General features: G+C 38.6%; 1 protein-coding gene across 8 annotated transcripts in view; it reads right to left on the reverse strand.

Moving 5' to 3' along the window:
* The window catches only part of ZMYND11 (zinc finger MYND-type containing 11), a 106,365-nt gene that overhangs the window by 14,035 nt on the left and 70,935 nt on the right, over positions 1-21,395 (reverse strand). For 4 of the 8 annotated variants that reach the window (XM_056334515.1, XM_056334511.1, XM_056334512.1 and 1 more), the window contains exons 4-9: positions 15,921-15,965; positions 12,964-13,125; positions 3,820-3,897; positions 3,340-3,432; positions 1,791-1,878; positions 520-575 (exon numbers count right to left, since the gene is read on the reverse strand). In XM_056334515.1, coding sequence (XP_056190490.1) covers positions 520-575; positions 1,791-1,878; positions 3,340-3,432; positions 3,820-3,897; positions 12,964-13,125; positions 15,921-15,965 — 522 coding nt within the window. The remainder of the gene's footprint in view (positions 1-519; positions 576-1,790; positions 1,879-3,339; positions 3,433-3,819; positions 3,898-12,963; positions 13,126-15,920; positions 15,966-21,395) is intronic. The other 4 variants (XM_056334516.1, XM_056334514.1, XM_056334517.1 and 1 more) reach the window with 3 other exon arrangements.

A 21,395-nucleotide genomic window follows, 5' to 3' on the forward strand; every position in this document is an offset into this window, starting at 1 on the left:
AAAAAACAGGCAGTGGGAAGAGACTAATATACACCTTAATGATTTATTATAGCTAAAGTGCAAAGAATAGCTCTTTAAATTCATCAAATATTTAATGATATTTACATTCTGAAAGAAGTAATTCAACTATACAAATGGACAAAGCGTGACAGCTCCCCTAGTTTTATTTTTTGGTCTCCTCTGAATGTTTAGAAATGTTTCAATGCCAATTACAGAATTTGGTAGGAATCTCACCTCAGGTTCAATATATTTACTAGTAAGTACAATTATTTCTAGGCCAACTATGTATTATTAGAGTATTTTCAAAACTAAAATTCGAATACTGGTATTTTTGAAATGATAGTCTAGTTGCAAAAAGAAAAAAAAAAAAAAGGAATTCTGAAGCTGCTGTTAGAAAGTTAGGGGAAAAAATGTAACAAACTTCACACCCCTGCTATTGTTGTAATATGAAGAATAAATTTTCTTAGATTCTGAAATGAAAATCAAATATCCGTAACTTGGTTACTTGGTACTACTTACTTCATGACACGTGTCTTTGTAAAGCATCCTTGCTATATCAGCTTGTTCACTGTCCGCTATAAATTAAAAATAAATGGTATGAACAATCACAGTATGATCACAGTGCTCACAAAGATTTGCAGCTGTCAATGCTATGACTTTCATGCTATATTTGTCTTTCTTGAGAACACAAAACATAATTTAGTCACTTGGGTAACCCTTCCACTTAAAATTTTCTAATGATCAGTTCTATATTTGTTTTCTGTTTCATATTTATATGCAAAAATACCGTTGGGAGCTTTTAAACTGAACACTACAAGTACGCATCTGAGGAGCAGCAGCAGAGAGACAGAATTGCTCTTAGCATGGATCCAGTTTCTTTCTTCGCTACTGTCTTAATGACACACCCTGATTGTCCTAAAACACGGCTCTCTGCTATCACCACTTGACAGGAACACAGGTACAATCACAGAAGTATTTCTTCTCAGAGCAATGCTTCACAGACTATTTATCACTATGTGCTTCCCTTTACAGCCGTGCATTTCTCTATTAGCACATTCTCTTCTCTTCCTACCAAGGACAGTGTGGATCTCCTGTTGCTGCAAATAGACTGATCCCACCCTCCTCCCAGTTTCCCTGATGTGGGCTGTGTTTGCAGGGGAGATTCACATCCTTCCTGAAGTGATGGCTCTGGAGAACCTTGTTACAGGACCTGGCTATAGCTTCTGGACACAGTGGTGGTATTTCTCCACTTGCCATCAGACTATCCCACCATATCAGTCACCTATTACCTTCCCAGTGGCTGGCAGCTTCTCTGATGGCTGTGCCTCCACACACTGCACCACCAGGACATTTCTAGTCTGGATGTAGCTATATTTGCTGTCGTAATATAGCAGATATTGCCCACAAGTGAAAAATACGTGTCTATAGTACATGTTTCTGCTGACACAGCCCATCAGAGATCAGATCTCTTTCCACTGTAAAACAACATATATATACTGGCAGAAATCTGCAGTATAGACTGACTTATGACTTAGGCTGCAGAAGCAGACATGGCAAAGGAGTAAATTTCTACTGACAGGTTTAGTCAGAGAGGATGGAAATAGTTGTGTAGTAGGTGGGGCAAAAAAGACCCTACAAAGTCCTCTTGCAGCTTACTTTGATTTTTAAGGGCTCTCAAATGACCTCACCCACATTTAAGATTACCTGATACCAAATTCAATCCTGAACTTGTGAGTTTCCTACAGATAAAGATAAATCAAAGAAAGCAAGTGATAAGCGTAGTATCTTACCTCCATAGAAAATCACTGTGTTGTGTAGAAGCAGCTGAGCATCTGCTTTGAACTCCTCGTAACTCCTGTACTTCCCTTCATTTACTTTCTACACAAAAGAAAACACAGGACTGTGAAAAAAACTTTGAAAGTGCTGCACCTGTTTAATGCAGAGAAGCTTTCACAGAAATCTGCATTATGCAACACAGATCAGACACTGCCTTTCCTGCACACAGAAGGAATACTTACAACTCTTTGACATGGTTTGCTAGTACCTGAACATTGGTTGCACTGGTCCCTCTATGCAACGCCCAGAAGTAAAACAGGTGCTTAGATATGTGACCAAGTTACAAAAAAATATTCTCTTGGTTATAACAGGGTGAATCTGGAGTAGCTTTGTCATAAAGGTATGGCTCAGAACACTTGTTCAAATTAAAATATATTCCCTGAGGTGAAGATTTTGTGCCTTAAAATACCAGCTAGTTTCAAATCAGTGTTGACTGCCTTTATACTTCCAGGATCTTCACTTGACAGTCAGTGTTTTCTGATGGAGGTTGATTGTCTTAGTCTTCCAAACTCGTAACAAACTTGACTTGCAGTTCGTTTTCCTAGTATGGTCTTTTGTCTGCTAAGGGATGCAGCATTTTCAGTTGTGCCCTGTGAAGAACACCTATGAGAATTCCGATCATCTAACAAAACATCATCAGTTTCTAGGATGTCATCAGGGTCAAAAGACCTTCTGTGGAAGCAGGTGAAGGTGACAGTGAAAGGAAAGCTTCTTGACCTCTTTTCAGGCTCAAACAGTGTCATCAGTACTTCAAGCCAGCCAGCAGTGTTGGTCTCCAGAACTGTCAGCGAAGCTATCGTTTATCCACGTGTTTCAATAGCAATAATAAAGCAAAGGCTTTTCACTTCTGGGTTGTAAAGGGCAAGATATACTATGGCACTGCATAGTAATCCAGTTGCAGCAACGAATAAGGATGAATATGCTGTTCATTTTGATCATGTGCAGTTGGTTTACGTGAGTCATGGGCAGACTTTTGGTTCAGAAAAAAAGGACAACGTATTTACTAATACTTAATTTTTGGAACAATTAATGCAAAACATGTTTTGAGTGAGTCTTGTTTTTTCATGATCAACAAAATGATTGGTTCTTTATGAATCATTTAGATGTTTATAAAGTTGACACCTACGCAAGGGCATAATGACTAAAACTGGAATACGGTCAAAACCATTGGGCCAGATATACCAACACAGGCACTCAAGTCCATATTCAGTGACTTAGATAAAGAGTACCTTCTCTAAAGATTTCAGCTACCTACAGCTCCTAGTAAAACCCCAGTACAAAACAAATTGAGGATACTCTGTGTTTAAAAACTAGGCACCACTCAAAATGGTTTTACTCGGTTATCTATTTATGAGGAAGCTCCCCTATCCAATGCTGGATACAATTCTGAAATACCGATCACAAGAAGAATTAAACAGGATTAGTGCTTTAGTCCTTAAGCTTTATCTTCATTGTTAAAAGACACCATAAACAGTGTGGAAGTTAGAAAGCAAGTCACTCTACCTCCTGTATAGTAGGAACATCAACAGCTGAGTGCACCAGCCTTCTATACATTGGGTGTTTGTTGTCCTTCCCTTTCTTGTTTAGATCTATAGCCTGAAAGGACCACGAGACAGCATAAGTTATTGTATTTAGAATCTGCTTAAAACATAAATAAAAGATTTAAAAAATACAATAGTTTGGAATATTTCAGGTGGGGAATACACAGGGCAAAACTGGATCCGGTCTGACAGGCTACATGTGTCTCAAACCTCAAAAATATCCATTTCAGAGGAGTCACAGGCCCATGACATAAACCACTCCTGCCAGAATGATACTAATTCGAGCAATAAGACCTGATAAGTGTACGTTGAAATATGACAGCGTAAATAAAATGACACCCTCTTGTAGCCCTCCTCCCTGCACAGTCACACATGGCCACTAGTAATGCATCCTCTATAGTGCAACCCAACACTTCGATCAACTGCCCTGTTTCAGACTCACCCGCTCCTTCATACGAGAGACTATGAATCGCAGGTATGTGCTCATCTCTTGTTTACTCGTGTTTTTCTTCTTGATACTCTGTCAAAAGAAAAACAGAATCATATTATTATTTTAAACTTGACTTCAAAGGTCATCCAATACAAATTTTCTCTGCATCATGACATTATTTAAGAAAGGTAACTTTGAATCATATACCACACAATTTTTTACCTATAATCTTTTCTGGGAAATTAGCAACACTAACACATCACAACAACTATATATGTTGCTTTGAATTATGTCTGGGCTAAGGACTTCAGCTACAGGTTTTATTTCCACTTGTATCCATAATACTTTGTCAAAACCTCTCATGTAAAAAAGTATCTAATTAGAATAAAGTAATGAAGAAAGGCATTTTAGGGAGCAGTTTAAAATTTATTTGATGTTCTTCTTTATAGCAAGCCATTAATATTTCCAGTAAAATAAGAAATTATTTTAAAAGAATATCCTGTACTATCTACATATTATGTGCTTACTAGGCAAAATGATACTGTCTAGGAGGAAGTCAAATAGGCTCTAGCCAGTAAAAACGCAGAGCAATTTTTACTGCTCAAGAAACATAGAAGTTGTTGATTTTTGTGGTTCTTCCTTCACAAAATCTAACCTAGATTCTAGAACACAGACTGCTTCTTTTTAGCAGTTCAGTATCCAGAGCTTTTCCCTTCATCTTAGCCTAGTCCAGAGACTTATCCCCACGCTTCAAAGTCAATCCAGGCTAGTGGGAAGCACTGCATACAGAAAACACGCTGCTAAGGAGAAGGCGGTTCTTTGCCAATGCCTGGTGTGCTCTTACAAACCAGCCTTTCCAATTCCAGGTCACAGCAGCTGTGCACAGTTCCACATGGCCTTACGACAGCTGGCTCCAAAGTGCTATCTCTTCCTTGCTCTGGCCTACAGTAGTTCCCCAAAACAGAAGCACAGTGAAACAACAGCATGGGTTCCAAGTTTATTATCCCAAAGTGATCACTAACTGCTCACGTCTCTTGCAAAAATGTTTACTCTTCATACCTCCAAATGCACCAAGTGCCAAGGTGAGTTCTGCCCTTCTCATGCCTCACATCACCACCTGTATGCAAACTGTATGGACTAAGTTACACCTGCACCCTCAAGTTTTGATGGTCTTTAGCAAGATCCACATAGTTGTGCAGATGACTGTTGCTCAGCAAACGCAAGAAAAAACAGAATCCATATCATAACTGGTAGATTAAAGAGGTATGAGGCTTATGAATTATTAATCACCAGAAGTGTGCTGGTTTCTACTGAATTACTTATATATGACTCTGAACATATAGAGGGAGCAGACACATTGAGTACAGAGCAAATACTTTTACATATTTACTTGGCAAGAGAAAAAATGACACATTAGCGCAAAAAAAATTGATAGGATTTGACTGTGTCTCCTCTGCTTATGTTCCTCCTGCAAGACCCTGAAGACCCTGAAAATCACAGGTTGGACCTCGCGCTACAGCAAGTGTGCAACCTATACATCTCAGGATTGTACTTGCTACCTCCTTCTTAAATCAGAATTGTACACAGCACAACCAATGAAGCTGTTCATTTGACTGCTGAACAGTATGCACAGAATCATTACAAACTGTGCTGAAATACCAGCTCAGTCACAAACCTTTATATATGCCACCGTATGCATAACTGACAGGACACTACCACTGTTAGGTACCTAAGACTCACGACTGTGGAAAGGGCCAGCACCAAGTCTTTCTAACATTTCTAACACTTACAGTGCATTTAAGCATTATTTTCATAATATTAATGGCTCCTTGACCTTCTTTCCGAACTCTGGAATGACACAGAATTTGACCCTGCGCTGTATGTGTGAATCACCTTCTGTATATTCATGTTTTACTTTGTCTGCCGTGAGAACGTGCATTCTGCTGGAATTCAATTCACCCATTCAGTTTTGCATAAACCAACATTGCTACTGCAGATGCAAACCCGTATGTGCATTAAATTATCTGCATTATGAAACACTGCTGTCATTTTAGGCACTGGAGTGCTGTATGCTTGCTAATGACACAGCATTTTAAAAGCCTGAAACTTCCTAGGACACAATAAAACTCACTTGCACTTACTAGTCCTTCTATATGTCTTTTTCTGACATGGTTCTGAATTTATCATCCTTTGAAAGTATTTCAGAATTCACGCAAACCATTTTTCATGCCCTGCTGGGCAAGACAGTTTGTAAGAGACTGTGTTGAGATAGATGGTTTACAGTCATCCTTCAGATCATAAGAAAAGATAGATAGCTGGCTTTGTATCGTTATTGATGTCAGCAATTAATATCATCTTAAGCATCAATGAAAATTATATAATTAACTTGCCAATTCAGGCAAACTTGAATTTCTCCACTTTTCCTTCAGTTCCCTACCCTGATTTATTTTAAGAAAAATTTGATCTCTAGGTTCCTCTACTAAATGTTGAAAGGTAATAAATTTAGGGAATTGGAGCCTATGAGCCAGCAAAATGTCTTTTTATGGCAAAGTTGCTCACCCTTTGTAGAAAGCAAGTTATAATCCAACTGCTTCATTCACTTTTCAACAAGATTAGTGCTTTAGGAGGTACCACTCACATGTTCTTTGGAAGCTATAATGGAAAATGTGTAATTTTTTAAATAAAAAAACACTCTAGTTTGTATTTTGAAGACTTATAGTGTTCTCAGAGAAGTCAACCTAGAGCCACTTAAAGCAAGAAAATAAGATACTAGGTAGGGGATATGATTTGCATAAAATCTATTTATATTGCTCTGACACAAGAAAATATTCCCACTTTCAGGTCCCTTTATAGCCAGAGTGATATAGAAGCAAGCATAAATGAAAATTAGGTGTTTTAATTTCCTACTTTTAGGAAATGAAAACAATGATGGTGGCTTGTTAATCTGTAAAAGTGGCAAGATCCACTGTGCATCTTTTCCCACAGTCAGATCTACTAAGATACGCTACTGCAAAACTTGCTAAAGTGCAAGTTTCTTTCAAAGAGACTGCTAAGATTCAATCCAGCCCCAAAAGGTTATCAGGATCTTTATATATGCAGATATCCCATTTGTAGGATAAATTAACTTTACATAGGATTGTACTGGGACGTTAATTGTCTTCATAGCAGCTCATATGGTTTTGTGGTTCAGATCTGTGACCAAAACAGTGTTGATAACACAATAATGTTTTAGCTCTTGCTGAACAGTGCCAAGACTTTTGCTGTTTCTCGCTCTGCCCCCACAGTGAATAGATTGGGGGGTATGCAAGAGATTGAGAGGAGACACAATTAGCCAGATGACCTGAACTAACTAAAAAGATATTCCATGCCTTATACCATCACTCTCAGCAATAGAAAGGGAGAGGAGGAGGCTTAAGGGGGTTAGCCATCTTTTGCTCCAGAATAGGCTGGGCATCAGTCTATCCATGATGGGTGTTGAGTGATGGCCTTTGCGTCACTTCTTTTGTTATGTTTTCTTTCTCTCTTCTTCCAGTTCTTCACTTATTAAACAATTTTTATCTCTATCTAAAAGTTTTCCGGCTTTTGCTTTTCTCTTCCTCTGTCTCGCTGGCAGTTGGGGAGAAGTAAGAGAGCAGCCCCGTGGTGCTTAGCTGCCTACTGGTGTTAACCCACAACAAGAACAATTCCTAGAGTCACACTATTTTTTAGAGAACCTGCAAACCTTCTACTTTGAATCAAAGTAAACTCAAAGGCTTGGTCAGCCATATGTGCTTACACAGAGGATGTAGGAGTGAAGTAATAACCTTCACAACAGTGATCCTCATGTAGAAGATTAATGAGATCTGGTAGGTGGAAGGCCAAGGCTGCAACCTAACTCTTCGCTTATGGGTGCAGGAAATACTTTATACATAATGCCTTACTCTCTGCAGCACATCTATTTCTCAGAGGCTGGTACCTGAAGGTTGGATTTACATTGCTGTTTATATTCAATATTCCAGATTAATAATACTGCCTAGCTGCTAAAGAGGGTAGCAAAATATCGCACTGTGCAAGTGTGACTTATTTAGCAATTCTGACACGCTTATTGCACAGAAATTCACTACAAGACTTTATGAACCACACGAGGTTAGCAGCAGCTAGGGGTACTGCCAAGAAACACTCCATCCTGCAGGAGCACCATTTATGATGGAAGTGACTATCCTCTGCACCCCAAGTTGGCATGCAGTTCTCGGCTCCCAGGGGGACAGCGGTACTGTGCCGCAGTTGCTGCAATCTTTCATTTGAAGAGAAAAAAAATAGTGAAACTCTAAGAAATGCAAGGTGTTAGTGCCAGCATTCTGTCTATAAGCATTTAAATTACAAGTTCTCCATGTAAAGAGGTTTCCATTTCCCTACAATCTCCCATTAACTAGTATTTCCCCCCCCTCCTTCCTCTCTCAACTGCCATGTGTATACGTACATCAAAGAGCTTCATTTCAGCATTTCAGTTCAGTGACGGATTAGGTGAAGGCTGCTCAATGACAGATACATGCTTCTAAGGCACCAGTTCCATTTTCAGAGGCAATACAGGTTTCCAGGGGTATATCTGCAGAGGGGAACTATGCGCGTGAGTCTAACATACGTTCACCGCTGCTGTTTAGAAACTCCTTACTTTACCCACTGGCTCTCGGATTTTTGAAGGTCTTAAAACTTCCAGAGGAATTTGGTGCTGCATATCGAAAGCTGGACTGTTCTGATGCCCTCTTCAAACCCTCCAGTCCTCAGGTTTTCTGCACCATTAAGAAAGGTACGCAGGCACACAGGACGGCTCTCAGAGCAACTAGTGCGCTGTATGTGCAAAGCAGCATACAGAAAAGCACCTGCATGAGCAGAATATGGCATAAGGCCTGCCTCTTTCAAAACCACATGCAGTTCAATGAGACTTTTCAAAACATTAGGCGCTTTTGAAAATGTTACAGCTGAAACCACAAATTGGTTTGTACTTGTATGGTGCATTAAGCACCTTCTGAATATGAAGCATCACATGAATTAAATATGCTTTTACATGCACAAAGAAGGTGGAAGGAGGCTCTAAGTGGAGGTTTCCCAGTTTTCTCACTGCTGTTGACACATTCCTTTATACTTTACTAAATAGACCCTATGCAGTGCCCAGTTCTGCCAGCTTCCTGATTTACTCAGGGGTGCGTGTGGCTGCAAGGTGAATGGCAGGGACCTGCAGAGGACTAACACTTCCCCAGGTGTGGGCTTTGCACACTGAACCATGTGGTGCTAATATCAGTCCCATACCATGACTTCCCTTCACCCACAAATCCATGGCTATTATTTGTGTGATTATGCCAAATTCTGTTTATAGAACATGTTCCATCATACAGTTGTCTAACAAACTCCTACCGTAACACCCCATAAAGTAAGTCAATAGAGCCATACTCTTCCTTCCTTCCTTGCATTTTACATGACTATCTTGACTGACAGCTAGTACCTAAAACCTCCTTATCTAAGTACCTGAGTTACTTAAGTAACCTTCATCTTTCTGTGCTTCTGTCTACTTTTTATCATTCTCACTTGTCAAATTATGTCTAAAGATGATTGTGAACTGCATGACGGTGTATTTTTATGTACTCCATGAAATGCTTAGTACAGTACCAGAACTCAGAAATGGCCTATTTCTAGAATATTTATCAGCACAGCATTAAATATCTTGAGCTCTACAGTTTACTTCACTTTCATATATATAAAACCCAGAAATACTGAAACACCCACTATGATAGGTAAATTGGACATAACTCCTTGCAGAACACATGCATGAAAGATCGATCTCTGATCAAATGACTGTAAAAAATTAAGGAGTCAAGTGAAACCATATGAATAATTCTTTTTTTTTTTTTTGTCACAAATCAAAACCTGTTCCTCTGGGACAAACTATATACAAACTATATAAACTATATACTATATATATATACTACATAATTCTGCCTTTCTCTAAAATTCTTTTAAAAAAGAAATAATAATAGTCAGTTACCTTGACACGTGATCAACATTCTCCTATTCAGAATTTTGTATATAACTATTTCCCCCCAAAAAAACCCCACTAGTATTTTTGCTGTACTTTCTGTAGTCTTTAGGTGCTAAATTAACAGCTGGAGAAAATATTCTCCTTGTATCTAACCAAAAAGCAGCCATAAATGTCCAAGTCTCCTGCATCCTTCAGAGATCGAGTTGACTAACCCTGTCTTGAATGGACCATTCCAGTAGTTGGGAATGTAATCTCTAAGTTCATTCGAGTCTTTCTCTTGTGACCTGTCTACCAGGAATTTTGCTGATAATACCAATTTATTTCACTTAGGACAATGATTAGTCCATCAGTCATCAGGGAAAATTTTCAGTCACTGCAATGTGGTTTGAATTGAACTTTGTTTGACTCCTGCTGTGAATTATGCCATGTAAAAAATACTCAGATTGGTACCATCAAATTAAAAAAAAAATAGCCAGGAACTGAACATTCTCGCTTATGGATGCAGGGCAGAAAAACACCAGCAGGGAAACAAGAGTTCAGGTTTGCAGGGGTTTGCAAGGGACTGTTATAAATATTAGGGAGGAAAAATATTTTAAAGTTATGAACAAATCCTTGGCAATGTCCTTTATGAAATGTTTCTGAGTAGTCAAGTGTGCAAGATAAAGCTGCACAGGTTGATTGAACTAGTACAAGCAGCAATTGTGAAATGAGTAATCCAAAGGCTTGCTGACCTTGGCAGCGTTACAGAAGCAATCTTTACGTAAGAATGAAGTGTTCTTAGATTATTTCTCCCAGTATATTAGGTTTCAAACATACTTTTACTTAACCTTTGTAAAGAGCTTTGAAATCCCCAGGTAAAAAGTGCTATGTCCAGTTACAAGAATAAAGTATGAAAATATATGCATCTTTCTGTCCCAACCATTACTTTCCTTGCACGTACATATTTACTGCTGATAATGCAAAGTAAATCCCATTGCCCTTATGCAAGATAGTTAAGCTCTGTTATGTCCTCTGGACATCAGCCAGGGCTCTCCAAATTACCATAGTTTTTTTAATATAGGCCCCTCTCTTTCTTTTAAAATTAAATTAGAGAAGTCATTTCCTAGGAAGGTGGGGTGAAAGTAACGGAAGAAAGGATACTAACTCCCAGGCCAAACTAGTCCTCCTTTGCTTACAGAGACTGTGCAAGCCTCCTTAGTCCAAGTTTGCAGAATTAGGGGTTGAACTGATTTGGATTAATTACAAGGAAAATAGGAGCTGCCAGCACAGGGGGAAAAAGGATGCCATGGCATTTAAAATGGCAATATTCACCAAAATAGGCTGATCATCACCTGAGGCACTGAGCAAGCCAAAGATCTCTGGGGCAGGAGGCATTTAAGAGCCCCCCAAAACCTCTCCTTAGCCTTTGTAAAACAAAAAGGGAACAAATAGGCAGAAAGACAGACACAGTGCACATGGTCTGAGTTTCACGGAATTTTTTTCCGAAGTAAGTATTTGTTTAATATCATTGCCATAAAGAATTTCAGGGCTCTAGGATGGAAGTCAAACTGTTCTCAAAGCTGACCACCCTACATACCTTTGCGTATTTCATGCGATTACTCAGCATTTCTCTGACTACTTCCATGTTACAAGCTAGATGTTATAAGCCACCTCATATTCAAGGTGGCTTAAACCATTTACATTCCCTACTTTCACCAGGTGTCATCTAAAATTATTGGTAAACAAAAGACTGGATCCAGTTTACCCAAATTTAAATATTTCTAAGAACTATCAAAACTTATTACAAGAACCAGCAACTATTAAAGAGATTTATTTAAAAATCTGAAAGCAATTCACCTATATATGGTCATTTTTTGTTTTTAACAGAGGCAATATTGAGTAGCTAAATTAAATACTAGTAACTCAATACGGAGACATACAGTACATGTCCTTAACTGCTTTTTCCCTGCCACTGCTTTTTTTTTTTTTTTCCCCATTCCTTTCCACTTCCTTGAGGCAGACTCTATTTCCTTGCTACTTCCCTAAACCCTGAGAGCTCCCAGTCTGAGGCAACAGGCAACAGGTTTTTTACAACCGGTTCTAAGGTAACAGCAGTCAGAAAGCACTGCTTTGAAACAAAACAATCCACAAGTTTTCAAAAACCACTTCTCCACACTAATGAAGCCCCTGAACCCTTACACTCCTGGCAGCACAGATCATCTGAAGGTCAGTCTGCGGCTCTAAAGCTAGATCTGAGCTTTTAGCATGGGATTTCTTCTCCCTTCAGCAATCCAACTGGCAGTTTTATGCCACTCTATAGCAATAATTTTCTCTTAAACATTCATATGCCTTACTCCCTCCATTTAAAGAAGCCTAAGAATGTGCTGCACAGGGGGAGGTGACGTGGAGATGACAACAGTAAGGAGAAGTATCTGGCTGATTCCAGGCCAGGTACCAGTAAACACCATTTTGGCTAGAATGTTTAAGTCTTCTAATAACATGTAGACAACATACCTGCTGATTCTTGGGAAGTATAGAAAAAATATTCTTTGCTGTCTCCCTACCATACTCATAAAAATAGCAGTTTTAAAGAAAAAACAATACAGATATGGATGCTATGGGTGAAATCCAGATTAGCCTTTCTGCAGCAATAGAATCCACAGAAGTAAATGGGAAGCAGGATTTCACCCTGTATTTTTTGATACTGCCCTCATCAGTAACATGACTGTGGCTCTATAATGTAAATTATTATTCCAACAAAATATTAAGAATGCAGTCATCAAAATACAAAAAAGTTACATTATGATTCATTAAAATGATGTTAAGTAAAACCAGTAGCATCTTATACAGCAATTTGTTTACTCATGTTGAAGATATTCACAATATACTGCATTCACACGTAGCATACATACGTACACACATTTCCCACACAGTATGCTGTGTGTGTTCAAATGCATAAGTAAACTTTGCTGAAGTCTTCAAAAATGACCATCTGCTACATGCACCGTATTTTGGTATCTCTGTATAGATGCTCTAAGTATGTACCATGGTTTCAATATTCAGTTCTTTATCCATTAACCTGGCCAGACCATCTGGACACCTTAATGAATCTATTAATGAATATCAATCCTCTAATCAGCACATGAAATCTCATAGGTACTCACCCTGCAAACTGGGCACTGCCAGTGACTACTGCTGTCTCTAAGCCTGAACTCATCAGACAAACACTTGGAATGATACACACGAAAACACAGGTCACATATCAACACCTCTCCAGGCAAATGGCATTCAAAACAATACCAGTCATGATTTTCTGTTTCCCAGTCCTACAAAAAATACAAAATATTTTGGTATGACATTCTGTCAAAATCTGCAGGAACTAAGAACAAAATTGATATGTCTTGAAATCCAGCAGCAATTAGACATTATAAACATTTTAAGAGTGTATAATGTTTAAAAAACAGGGGAAAACCTACATGCTTCAAGTTCTTTATCAATTTAATACATACTAACTCCAATAGAAGTGAATGCCAAGTTTTAGTTTTTTCAAGTGTCTGATTTGTAACAATTTCAAATATGAGCTCTGTCCACAATGAAAAGTGGGTTTGCTTTCTAGCTTTGTGAAAATACTTCTGACTTCTCTGTATTAGACTACAAACAGAAGTTTGTGCACCTCAACAGACCATACCTATTTCCTAGGACTATCCCCTTGTTTTGATTGTTACAGTATATTTTCAACTGTAATTTTCTGAAGGGCGGTCCCTTCCAATCTTTACTCTTTTAAAACTGACAACTTTTCAGCATCAAAGTGTTGAGTTACAAGAAATAAATGAAATAGTGAACCTATTACTGCAAGAAATGTTTCTGTGAAGCAATCCCAATGCAATTCAAAAAAATTAGAAAATGTTTCACTTGCAGTGCCCAACAGCACTAGGCTTATTTCTGAAATGTTCTACAGAAGACAAAGGATATGGTTCTGCTGATGCACAGATGTCTTTAATACACTCTTCCTTGAAAATTCAGCCCCAACGGCCGAATTCTGACCTTTGAAACATGTGCACAAGCTTTGCTGAAGTAAATGAGAGCAGCATGCATATAATTTGGAGGCAGAATTTTGCTCTAGGAATCTATAGTACTAAATCCAAGCAGAATTGCCAGTGGCCACCAATACATGTTTGTTGCCTGAAATGCCACACTTTTCCCTACACTTAGAAGACAAAACAGCTGTCATATCTCAGATAAAACTCCCAATGCCTTTTCATGTCACATGTTAATTTTCAATGGGTTCAGATCTCTGAAAAAAATTACTCCTATTCTTCAATAAATTATCTTGATAAAAATCTGATCAAGCTACTTTTAACATCATGTTGTAAAGGTGGCCTTAGTAATTCCTACCAACTGCCAGAACTGGCATTTATCTGATTCTCATTTTCCCGTGCCTGGGAACTGGGGTCATTCAAGTCCTTGTGTGAGAGGTCTCCTCCAACAGAGCAGTGTAAGAAGTGCTACACAGAAGTGGCACTTCTAGCCCCTTACGCTGAAGAGCAGCTGTGTTGTGTACATAATTCAACTGACCAGAGCTCCCATGAATATAAGAGATTTAGGGACAGCCTCAATCCAGATTGCCTACGCTTTTATATACCATGAATGCTGGACCGCAGGAGCAGTAAGTTTAGGGAAAAAAAACCCAAAAAACAAACAACCCTTAAGCAATGATTTTTGAACACAGAACTCTGCCCTCCTTTGTTGTTCAGATTAGTAGTGTAGCTTGACTCTTCTATCATGTCTCCTCATTTAATTTTACTTGCCAATTCTGTATATGTCAGAATAGCATAATAATACCACCAAATCCGGCTATAAAGAACACATCCTCATTTCACCAAAATCTCTCCCCTTCCACAAAGTCCAGTGGCAGTACACTTTGGGACCCCTTTCTTTATGATATTTTAGAAACAACTAAAGATACTGCATTGTCAATGTACTTGATTTTCCTGTAGACTGAGAAAAATCAGAATAAAGTATTGCTTTATATTTCTTTCATATTAACTGTAATAGTTATCTTCTTTATGAAACAAACAAACAACAAAAAAAGATCGGATGGCAGTTAAGGGCCAATTAAGCAAGAAAAAGAATCAGTTTTGATTAAAGATCTATCCAGATAAAAATCAAAGAAGACCCCAATAGGTCCTGGCTATGGAGGAATTTCACCACAGAATCAGGATTCCAGGATTCTTAATTTTTACTCATACTGGTTACTTATTGGTATATCCCAGATATTCCATTGTTAGGAAATATGCTGGCAAAGATATGTGGAATTTCATAAACATACAGAAATATACTTGCTGGCAAGAAAAATCATACACTCAAGCCAGAAACCATGACATTAAATAAAACACCAGAAGAAGCTTCCTTCAGTATTCACACTGTAAAGTTTTGAAAACATCATTATTTCTAAATGTAATCACCCGGGTTTTTCACAGAAAAGATTTTTAGTTGAATGCAGTATATTTAGTGCATACGTATATACAAAACATTCATTTGTGCAATATATTTGAAAAGTTAATAAAGACAATAAAAAAGGTACATAGCCCTTGTGAACAACTACCCTATTGACTTCAATAGCAAGGTCAGAAGCATTAATTTTGCTCCAACAGCAATGAAATGTTATTGCTTCTCTTGATTTACATAAGTTTGGATGGGAGCATAACTTGCTCCCGACACATTTCTTTCATGCAGGAGATCAGATTCATTTAAATAGCTCAAACTGCCTGTCAGTGCTCGGGGTTGGACAGGTCAAAATTCTCCGCCAGCTGCAAACACGGTTAAGTCTGCAATTACAGAACACACCACCAGGTGTCACCAGCCACTCCGAAAAGGACTGATTAAAGGGCGACCATTGTAACAGCTTGAACTGTAACATGTGAGTAACCACTTCCAGCCCCCGGGAGAGAGAAAAAATCATCCAACTACATACATACATAATGTAGACTAAACTCAGAACTGGAAGTGATATGGATGATGGTGGTGGTTAATATAGTAAACTAAGCTATCCTAATGGAAGACAGAAACGGAATAGAAAATATGACAGAATTCAAAACCACATAGTGCAAAAATTGTTCACCTTGTTTTTTGCTGCTGTCTGGGAAAAAGGCTGCATACCGTAGGCCTTTCAAAATAAAAACAAAACAAACTTTGTATCTATACTGTAAGCCATCCGATTATCAGGATATACACAAGGCTAGAAAGAATTCATGCACAGTGACCAGGAAATCTGTTACTTCTAACATCTGGCTGCATACATTTCCTCCTGCGTTTCTGGAATGCTACCTAACACTTTCAACCACATTTTGTTTCTTTAAAGTATCCCATGTACTTGTATCATTACAAGAACCCAACACCCATCTTCTTCCCCATACACACACCCACCACCAGGCCACCTTAAAAACTGTCAAGAATATTAATGATTGTTAATTAATGCACTCTTTTCGATACATAAACCTTCTTTAGGCATCTAAAAAAGATCCCTGTAACATAATTTACTGCTTAGGGAGTGGCCACACCAAAAGCAAAGGTACACTTCGCTGCATATTATCAAAGATTAAGCTATCACTTTATCAATAAAACTCACGCTCCTTAATTGTGTATAACAGGTGATGTATTTTCCTGGGGCCATGTGGAATGAAGGAAAGATCTCCCCCACAGCGCCTCGATTTGTCAATATCCTTATTTCCTGATGCTGGGCAGGGAAAGCCTCTTGGATCACCGTGCTGGCAGGTGACAGGGAATCCTCCGCCAGCAGCACCCGGTGGCCCAAGTTCAGCAGTTCAGCGGCACCCAGCGACTGGCCACAAGCCCCAGGAGGGAGTGGATTTGGCAGCAAAGCTGCACAGCTCAGATGTAACAGGAGGCCTTCCCCTTCGTTTTACTCAGCTGCCCATTGCATTCGTAGATAGATGCATCAGCAGGGCAGCAAATGCCTGTTTGGGGGATTGGATTTAATAGCCAAAGAGCTATGCTCTGTTAAGCAGAGTGGGATCTTGCAGTGATATGGGTCACTTGTGGTCACTTGCTCTTTATATTCAAATCAGTCAAACATTTTATCACAAAGGTCACTTTGCACTGACATAAATAGTTGACATTTTTCAGCAACATGAATGAAACAATGCAATAATTTCAAAAATACAGCTTAATTTATGACCGACACATAAGCTTACTTTTTTGTGATTTGGCTTAAGTAGGTTGTCTTAAAGCAAATACCTAAATTTATTCTGAAAGTACAGAAAAATAATATGGGACAGAAAATGTCAGGCTATCCAGAAAGAACATTTGACAATTTAAATACAGATAAACCCAACAGAAAGGAATGAATCATCATGTCGTAGCCTTTACTGTAGAATAAAATATATAGTTGTTGTCAAGGAAAGAATAATTTTACTGCATAAAGAAAATGTCCATTATAATGCAAATGTACATGGAAAAGAAATGCTTACTCATTAGTAATGGAGATTTACTTAGCTGTAATTGAAATAGGGAATCTGTATGTTGGAGAATGTGACATCCTGCTGTACAATTAGCATACCATTAAGTAGGAGATGTGAAGTACATACTAGGAGTAAAATTAACAATAACTTAGAGGTCACAATTGTAAGTATTAAGTCACTTCCATACCTCAGAAGTCCATAATCATTATTAAAACAAAAAAAAGATGTAAAAACAATTAGTAAATTTTTGTTTACCTATAAATTACATGTAGGCATTGCACATGAAAACATTATAACCTCCCTTCTCAGACTCTGTCTAGAAGGACCACTTTGCCTTTTCATAATGCACATTCCATTAACATAGCTCATTTCTTACCTGTTAATCTGTTTTCTCCAAGTCCCTTAATGGTAGCCCAGATACTCGGTATTAAGTCACTCTACTATCAGGCGGAGAGAGGAAAAGGGAGGGGGGGAAAAAGGCAAAACTCTATTCATGAAACTCCCCTTTACGGGGATTTGCTGGTTTCATACTGTTGAATTAGATTTCCCAAACCATCCAAATTATGGATATCCTTTGGACCCAACCAGTAAGCTAAAAAAAAGAAAAGGATCACATAGATGGGAAAAACAATTGTAAGTCAGTTATCTCTTTGGCACAATCATGTTTATTTATGAACAGTATACATACAGTTCTGTTGTCCTAAATTCAACATGACGCAAATGAAGGAAAGCATGTTCCATGGAGCTCATGGTTCCCAGCATTTCTTGTGTGGCACTTGTTCCATAGCACTCTTTAGACTTTTTTTTTTTTTTTTTCCCCAGGTGTTCTGTTTCAAGTCCTTCTGCAGAGTTTCTTTGCTTCTTACATACATGCTGCTGTGGTGTTTCTCTGTATCTCTCATCCACACTCACCCACACACGGCTCCTTCCAGATCACCGGCTTTTCATTCAGACACACCTGTGCGCAACTCATGGTCAGCCCTGTGTAGTGTCTATGCTTTAACAGATCCTAGAGCTCTAGCTGTCTAGCAGATAAAGAACAGTTTTTCACATTTAGTCTAAAGGGAAGAGTATTAGCAGATACAGAGTGTATTTCACCTACTTTGTATCATAACAACACTTTTGGTCTGACACAGTGGTGGAATCCAGAATGGCAGCAAGGTCCATGCTGGCAGAAAAATACATTTACTAAATATAAACTATTTAATAGTAGTATTAATAGTAGTATTTATAGTAGTATTTGCATGCCACATTTATTTCAAGACATTTTCAGATCACCAACCCAAAATTTGAGTGTAATCCTTTCCTGACTATTTCATAACCTCTTAGGAAACTGAAAAGGATCTGAAAGAATGAGTTCCTGCCATTTCTCAGATTCTCATTTCTTTGACATCTCATAAGATAGGCCATGCCCAATTTGAAGATACCATTTCTGAGGCAAATGTTCTGGATTCTGTATTGTAGGATTTGGGAACAGCCATAAGGAGCACTTCTTCCTCCTCTCCCCACCTTCATCAGTTTTAATATCAGAGTTCTTACAATTTTCCCACCTTCACCTAAGAGGGAAACTTTTAAAATCTTGGATCCTGCTGTTAAGGTTTCTTTGCTGGCTTTCAGTAACTCTTCACTGAAACCCAACAAAGTTGACTGCTGGTCCATATCAAGTAGACAGATACATTGAAAGAAATGCCTCCCACAAAAATTACACATTACTTTTTTCACATCTTTAATTTTGCTTTGGGTTTTCCAACCTGCATCTATCATCACCTGCTGTTGGGAAGTAATTGCTATCTTCTGTACTTAATCTTCCGTATTTCAAACTTTCTGCTTTAAATGAGAAGCCTTTATTGTAACAACAAGTGGTGGCAGTGCATTCTAGCATGGGTGTATCAACCATACTATCACTTTTGTCCCATATCCGAGCCGTCTCCTTAAGAGGTCTCAGAATATGTCACAGGAACCTATGCCCCCATTCGCATGAAACAAAGCAGCATCTATTTCTTTCTAAACACATTCTCTATTCCTAATCAATCAGTTCCTTTCTGTCTTTTTCAGGCAGCATGTTCCTATCAAAGCTTTCTGGATGAGACACAAGCTTTACTATTGCTAACTGTTAAAACTTTGCAGTGCATTTTGCAGTCTTTATGACTCCCAAATATAACGAACTGCTGTGGGTATGCACTACCTATGTGCACTCCCGTTCTCCAGCACAAAACCTGAAGGAAATGCTTCTTACTTACACGTTTGCTGTAAATAGCTACTGCACACTGAAATTACTTGTCTGTTCACCAACACTTCTCTCAAAGTGTAAATACCAGAATCTGTGCCCCATCCAAAACACAGTCTTAAACAGGCTCAGACAAGAGCAGTTGTAAGAGTCCTTAAGAACCACGGAAATGCTAAACTGTGCTCAGCTTTGAAAAGTCTCTCCTTGCCCACCTATCCACTGCTTTTGCAATCCTGCTGAACTTCCAAGTAACTACTCTGTAATAAGAGATTTACAAACTATGGCTGTTTATCTGTAGAGCTGGACAGATTGGAGTACGGCTTTTTCAGAGGAAGACTAGCGTGCACCTTGTACGTGCACACTGGCCTTTTTTAAACAGACTATGTCTTGTCGGGTACAGTAGCTAATAAGAAATCTTCAGCTTATCATGGATCTCTGGCAGAAGTATTGGTTTTCACTCAGACACTAGCATGCATCAAATACTACCTGGGTCAAACAAACATAATGTGTCACGGAACACCATTCCCAGTATTTTTTCAAACACAGTGGGGATACTGTGTATGTTTTTTTGCCAGAGTTCTGTGCCTGCTGTGAGGGCAGTCCTCCTCCTGCCCTTTGGGTCAGCCTTCTCTTCATGCCACAACATCCCTGGCTCCACCTGTTCCTTAGCAAGCATGAATCCTCTTGTAAACTTGCTCTCAGTAGCCCACTGAATCCGCTTTTATCTTTTCATCAGAATGACAGGTTAGGCTCCGAACTGAGGAAGGCGTAATTAATTCCTTGATGGCTCAGAGAACTTACTCCATCTTTGAAGCACGTAAATGTGAACTAGCTGTTTCTTTCCCTTTTGTCATTGCTGTACAGGATCCATACTTGATCAGGATGATTGCTTTACAATGATAAAAGTTTCTTAGATCAGCCCATGTTTTACATTTAATGTTAGAGCAATGCATTAGAGTAAATCCAGCATCAAAAGAAGCTTATTTTCTCCCCTGTAGTTTCCTTGCATGTATGTATTTACTAGATACACTGCCTCCTGTTTTGCATTTATTTTTTTCCTACTGCTTTTGCTCATCAAAAGTGCTCAGCAAATAAACAAGCATCCATCTCTCCTTCAAAGCCAAAAAGATTTCAGCAGCTAGAAATCCTTTATGAAAATTGTTTCACTTCATTTTTTCCTTCCTTTTCTAGAAAACTACCACAGCAGGTAGCTACAACGATGTGTGCTCTTACAGACAGGAAAATCTATCCATTGTAAATCAGTTGCCTTTATAGATCCTTTCCTTTGATGACCTGAAAAAAATGGATTTCCATAAACTGACTGTAGGACACTTAGCAGGTATTCATTACTCATATTTTATCACAAAGAAATCCAAAGCAATTAGGAGTTCATATGTCCTTACAACTACCTAGACATCTGCTTAATTTCAGGTTTGTTTATTTATTATTGCCAAGATTTTCACAATTGGTTTTTTACATTGTTTCTGATTTCTCTCATCTCAGAAATCAGTTTTATTCTATAAAGAACCAACACAAGATCATCAGTCAGGAGACAGACCAAATTCACCTTCTCTGTAGTGCATATCAAACAGACCTATTTATAGGCTCATGATAATCCATTTCAATTTTCTTCACTGATAAAAGCTTCCTCTTCTGATGCACTGATGCAAGAAGACTCAGGTTCTGCAGTGAATTCCACAGCCTCTCAGCACACTTTTGTCCTTCTTTCATTGAGTTTAGTCTGCAAGCCTAAGGTTGTCTAATTAATTTATTGCCAGTTTATCTTAGAAGTTGTCTGTTTCTGGCAGAAACCACCAAAGTTTTCTCTGGATCCCTGCCAAGACAGGTAGACTTTTATTCCCTCTCCTACCCTGCAGTTGTGTTCTGG

Source organism: Falco biarmicus, chromosome 4 (assembly GCF_023638135.1).
Source record: "Falco biarmicus isolate bFalBia1 chromosome 4, bFalBia1.pri, whole genome shotgun sequence".
Lineage (NCBI taxonomy): Eukaryota > Metazoa > Chordata > Aves > Falconiformes > Falconidae > Falco > Falco biarmicus.